At 58.4% G+C, this 6,000-nt stretch overlaps 1 protein-coding gene across 1 annotated transcript in view; it reads left to right on the top strand.

The window, feature by feature from the left end:
• Nucleotides 1-3,729: 3,729 nt before the first annotated feature.
• The window catches only part of CRTC3 (CREB regulated transcription coactivator 3), a 107,616-nt gene continuing 105,345 nt past the window's right edge, over nt 3,730-6,000 (top strand). Inside the window, exon 1 of the mRNA XM_077124275.1 lies at nt 3,730-3,861. Within this exon, the coding sequence (XP_076980390.1) occupies nt 3,730-3,861 (132 nt within the window). The remainder of the gene's footprint in view (nt 3,862-6,000) is intronic.

Here is a 6,000-nt window from a genome sequence, read left to right as displayed (position 1 = left end):
GGCTCCCAGAATACCAGCCGCCAGGCTGCTACTCCTGGGAGCAGGGAGAGGATTCCTCGGGCAGGAGGAAACAGAACCGCCGAGAGAAAGAATACGCCCAGAAGTACTGCCAGTTGGGTGGCTGGACGGTGAGAAAGCTGGGTCTCCACTCAGTCACCAGCAGCGCAGCCGACCAGCCAACAATCCCTGCACGTGCGGCTCCCAGTAGCTAATGAAAACTAACTAGCATTCTTTATTGCCTTTTTCTGATTTTGAGAGTTATACATACTTGTTTTTAAAAATGAAATAACTTGGAAATGTACAAAGCAGAAGATAAGTTCCCACAACTGCAAAGGCAACTACTGTTAACTTTACGTCGATGCGCTAATAAAAATTTTCTCCATAAGTATCATAGGCCCCAGTTCAATTCCTGAAACGAAGGCCAAAATAATGAAGTTGAAACAAGGTCGATGCCTCTCTCTCTTTCATGCAATGGTGTAGAAACAGCTCAGAGCTAACGCGGTGGTGCCACAGCACAGGGAAGGCAGGCAGCCCCTCTGGTGCCGCTGCTCTGCCATTCTCCACAAACAGTGCCCATCTAATGGTCTCCCAGGCTTGTGCCCGAGGGAGTCACCACACCCACATTCAGCCAGGGAGAAAGGGAGAGGAGGGAAGACAAGCCATTTTCCTTTCCATTTAAGGCCATAACCCCAAAGCCGCCAGCATCACTTCTGCTCACCTCTGGTGGTGGGCACGGCAGGTGCCATGCTGGTTTGAGGGCAGGTGGGCAGTGTGGCCTTTAGCTGGACAAGGATGTGCCCAGGTAAATGTCCTTTTAATAAGGGAACTAGGGGAGAACGAATACTGGGAGGTGACTAGCACTCTCTTCTACAAGATGTATACAAATATATATTTTAAAAACCTTTTTCCCCAGAAACAGGGAATCTATCTAAATTTAGTGTTTGTCCTAAGTACCAATAGAGAAAAGGATCACAGGAGGTTTGAGGAAAGCCTTCAGGTAGAGACCAAAACAAACAAACAGAAAAAAATGAACTCAGACAAAACAGAGACAAGTAAGGAATAGAAGAAAATGTAAACAACCTATTAATTAATGCCCTTGGAGAGAGAAGAGACAATTACATCCATGAAATGAGTAGAGATGTTACTAAAAAACAAAAACAAAAACATCAAGAGAACAGGAAAGGGCTCTTGGAAATGAAAAATATAATGGCAAAAATAAAAGTTCAACCTAAGGGCTGGAAGACAGAGATGAAAAAACTTATCAGGAGATAGAACAACAAAAAGAGAAAGTTGCAGAAAATAGGAAAGACAAAGCAGGAAAATCAGAGCGTAACCTAGGAGACCCATTAAGTGACTAACAGACATTCCTGAAACAGAGCAAAGAAAATGAAGAGGAAAAATGATCATAAAGAGAAAAGCCAATTTCCCACAACTGAAGGGCACAAGTGTCCATCGCCCAGCGCAACCAAGGAAAGCAGCCGCGGCAGGCCACCATAAAGCACTGGACACTCGGCCTGCAGGGCTGGGGAGACAAGCAAACAGCAGCCCCGGCGCCAGCAGCTCGCCCGCGGACGGGTAGACTGTGGGAAGGTGCGCCCCTGCGCAGCACCGGGAGTGGAGAAACCCCGCGGCGAAGCCTGCAAAATTTTAAGTGAAAAGGGTTTCCCACAAAGATGACACTTAGCCAATGCCGGCAACAGAAAACGTCTTCGCACCCCGTCTCAAAGCTTTTACCTCTCTGTGCCCCTTTCCTCAGGAAACTTCCCCGGAACGAAGGGGTCCAGGAGGGCAGCCGCTGGGGCAGCAGGAGGCAGGGGTCAGAGCCAGGGTGCAGGGGTCAGAACCAGGGCGCAGGGGTCAGAACCAGGGTGCAGGGGTCAGAACCAGGATGCAGGGGTCAGAACCAGGGTGCAGGGGTCAGAGCCAGGGCGCAGGGGTCAGAGCCAGGGGCAGGGGTCAGAGCCAGGGGCAGGGGTCAGAACCAGGGCGCAGGGGTCAGAGCCAGGATGCAGGGGTCAGAACCAGGATGCAGGGGTCAGAGCCAGGGCTCAGGGGTCAGAGCCAGGATGTAGGGGTCAGAACCAGGATGCAGGGGTCAGAGCCAGGACTCAGGGGTCAGAGCCAGGATGCAGGGGTCAGAGCCAGGGGCAGGGGTCAGAACCAGGGCGCAGGGGCCAGAGCCAGGGGAAAGGGTCAGAGCCAGGGTGCAGGGGTCAGAACCAGGGCGCAGGGGTCAGAGCCAGGGGCAGGGGTCAGAACCAGGGCGCAGGGGTCAGAGCCAGGGGCAGGGGTCAGAGCCAGGGGCAGGCGTCAGAACCAGGGCGCAGGGGTCAGAGCCAGGATGCAGGGGTCAGAACCAGGATGCAGGGGGCAGAGCCAGGGCGCAGGGGTCAGAGCCAGGATGCAGGGGTCAGAACCAGGATGCAGGGGGCAGAGCCAGGGGCAGGGGTCAGAGCCAGGGGCAGGGGTCAGAACCAGGGCGCAGGGGTCAGAACCAGGGCGCAGGGGCCAGAGCCAGGGGCAAGGGTCAGAGCCAGGGGCAGGGGTCAGAACCAGGGCGCAGGGGTCAGAACCAGGGCGCAGGGGTCAGAACCAGGATGCAGGGGTCAGAACCAGGGCGCAGGGGTCAGAGCCAGGGGCAGGGGTCAGAACCAGGATGCAGGGGTCAGAGCCAGGGCGCAGGGGGCAGAGCCAGGGGACAGGGTGGGTGGGGTTGCGGAGCCCCAGCCGCGGGCAGCAACGGCGCAAAAGGCTCGGGGAAAGACCTTCCCCCGGAGGAGAGGTCAGCGCCGGCAGACGCCGGACGGCTTTGCGGACGCCACGGGAAGGAACGTGCGAGGGGCGCGGGGAGAGCTAAGGCATCCAAAAGGAGGCCCGCACCAGGCCATTTCTAACTCCGAGAAAAAGAAAAGTTGGTACAAAAAGCGAACGACAGTATCTGTGAACACTAAACCTGACGCAACCAGAAGTTATCACAGACTGGGCTGAGGCGCCGAGGGGCGCGGCAGGCCCGGGGTCCGGGGTCCCGGGTGCGCTGGAGGCGGCGGCGCCCGCGGAACAGGCGCGGCTTCTAGAAAGGACGCTCCAGACTTGGCTACTTTTTCCCGGGTGGGCCCAGAAGACCGTCCGGGAACCGCGGCGGGGGCGGGGGTGGGCGCGGGGGTCCAGGCCGCCCCCCACGAGGAAGCCGCGCTTGAGAGGACCGCTCCAGGTTGAGTCGCCCGAGTTCCACGCTATGGTGTAAATGTCGTGATTTGGGGGAGAACTGGGCAAAACTCTGTCCCAAAAGTGAATCCAAAGGCCTGGGGCCCGTCGGTGGGGGCCTTTCTGAGAAACGCGCCCCATCTTCGCCCGCGCGTCGGCGCCTTCCGCTCTGCTCACGGGCCTCTCCGGGGCTCCCCGGTCGGCGGCGGGTCCTCGGGCGGGCTCGAGCGGGCCGGGGCAGCCCTCAGTCCGCGAGCGCGCAGCCGGCGGGGCGGCGGGAGGCCGGGTCGCGGGAGGCCGGGGCGGGCCGCGCCGAGGGCGGGGCCGGGCGCGCGGGGGCGGGGGGGGCGGGACTCGGCGCGCTCCCGGCCGCTCGCTGGCTCTGGGGCCGCGGCGGCTCCTCTGCCCGCGGCGCGGGGGGACGGGCTTCGGGTGGCGGCCTCGGTGGGCTGCGGGCGGACGCGCGGGCCGAGACGCAGGCCCCGCGCGGGCCTCCTGCGCCGTCGCGCTAGCGCGGGCCCCGCCATGGCCGCCTCGCCGGGCTCGGGCAGCGCCAACCCGCGGAAGTTCAGCGAGAAGATCGCGCTGCACACGCAGCGGCAGGCCGAGGAGACGCGGGCCTTCGAGCAGCTCATGACCGACCTCACCCTGTCGCGGGTGAGGGCTGGCGCCGGCGCGGGCGGGGGAGAGGGCGCGGGGCCGGGGTCGGCGGGCGCCCCAGGGAGAGCGGCCTAGGGAGGAGAACCGGGGCCCCGAGAGGAAACCCTAGGCAGCTCGGAGCCAGCGGCGCTGCGCTCAGGGCTCGACCTGCGGGCTGGTCAGCGTGGAGGGCCGCGGGGCCCGGGGCGTCCCCGCCGCGTCGGGGGCCCGCGCACGTGGAAGTCCGGGGCCGCCCGGGTGGCGGCAGGTCCTGGGACCGTGGGGCGGTGACGTTTCGGGGACCTGCGCTCTTGCCTTCCCTCTCGGCGGGGCTTGGTCAGGTCCAGCCTATTCCGTCCACCTCGGGATACTTACGGGGGCCAGCAGGGCGCGCGCGGGGCCGGGAGGGGCGAGCGCCGGCGGGGCCGACCGGCGCGCGGGGCGGTGGAGGCCCCCGCGGAGAGGGGCGTCAGTCGGGGGGGGGGCAGCCTTGAGGCCCCCGGGGGCTGACCTTGAAGGGCAGAGGGGGGTGGGGAGGCTGTGCGGGTCGGGGGTGCGGCGGGGCGCAGCCTCGGGCAGAGCCGGAGCCGAGCGGCAACCCCCTGGGCCTCGGCCGCTGAGCGCAGACGCGGCGGGTTTGGAGACTTTCTCAGTCTGTCCTACCTGTTTTGAGTTGAGAGGTTCCCACGTAAAATCTAGGCTCGGGTACGAAAAGGGGGAGGCCTGGTGGCACCAGGACTGCGTTCCTCTCCGAGCCATCAGCTGTCCCCATCAAACGGAGCACGGACTGTCCAGTTTGCCATCTTGGCGCCCCTACCTGTCCCCGTCCCCACGCCGAGGCTTGGGTGCCAGTGACCACTCAACATGCTCACCATGGCCTTTTATCTTAGTTAAGGGAAGCATGAACTATTTCTTAACTGGCATTACTATCAAAACTGAGAAACAAGTATATAGGTAAAGTTGGGGGTTTCAGGAATTTCTTTTCTCTGCCCTGACCGGCTTTCCTTATTTTTTACCTGCCTGGCATCCATAGGCATTTACATATGTGACCTTGGTTTGAGTCAGGGTCAGCATGACACCCTCAGAGCACACTGAAGAAAATGCGGAGAGTTGGGGCCTGTGTTGTTATGTGCTGTTTAGATACATGCCCTCTCTGAACATGTGCGTGCTCTCCATGTCTGTGTCCCTGGAGTTGACCCCGGCCTCACCCAGTTCAGCAAGCCCCTTTCAAACCCCCTGACAGCTGCGGCCATGCGTAAAGACGGAAATCTCACACAGACTCTCAGTGTTCACTTACTTTGATTATATTACCCAGATATGTTCAGGCATAAAATGTGTATATAAAGTCCTTCGCTTATAGCTGTGATACAACCATAAACCAAAACATAGGTGTGAAATAAATGCAAGCAAAGGTATGAACACAATAAATTAAAATTAACATTAATTTAATGTGACAGATGCTACTTTGTTGACTTCAGTTGGGGCAGTCAATGCAAATATGCTACTAAGCACTATAGCTCAGGTTCTCTTGAGGGTAGCCAGCCTGATCCACTGTGGCCCCTGTGATAACTCCATGCAGACACCACTTTTCTCTGTTCTAATTACTACAAAACTATCATGTCCCTTTGTCCCTCACCTGGAGCAGGCCTTCATTTACATGTGAAATCTGTCTGCATTCTTTTTTCTCCTTGGCCAGTAGCAAGTTAAATAATAGTACTTGGCTCCACTGTGTTCATAAACACAGATGCAAATAAGAATACTGAATTTGCCTAGTAGTATTTGCTTATTTAAAAAATTTGAAGGGTTATTTTCATGACGAAACCACAAAACTGAAACGCTTTTCATAGAGAACTCTTAGACCGCCAAGCACATGTCTGTGAACCTCCAAGGGCCCAAAGAGCCCAGCTGGAGGAGAATCCAAGCACTTCATTATTGGTAGCTGCATCTCCCATTACCAGCCTGGGGCAGACGCTGCTAACTGGTGGGGCAGACTTTCCCCTCTGAGCCTGTGTTGGGCTTCAGGTCCTACATAATCACAGCCGGTCCTTCATATTTGTATTTAAATCCTATTTACTAGGTAAATAGGGATCGACTAAGATAGGGAGAGTTTTTCATTATAGCCTCCAGGTTATGCTTTATCAGGAAGCAGTGGGAAAT

Source organism: Tamandua tetradactyla, chromosome 12 (assembly GCF_023851605.1).
Source record: "Tamandua tetradactyla isolate mTamTet1 chromosome 12, mTamTet1.pri, whole genome shotgun sequence".
In the NCBI taxonomy this organism is placed as follows: Eukaryota; Metazoa; Chordata; class Mammalia; order Pilosa; family Myrmecophagidae; genus Tamandua; species Tamandua tetradactyla.
The sequence above is the reverse complement of the archived record's forward strand: the minus strand, read 5'-3'. Positions and strand labels throughout refer to the sequence as shown.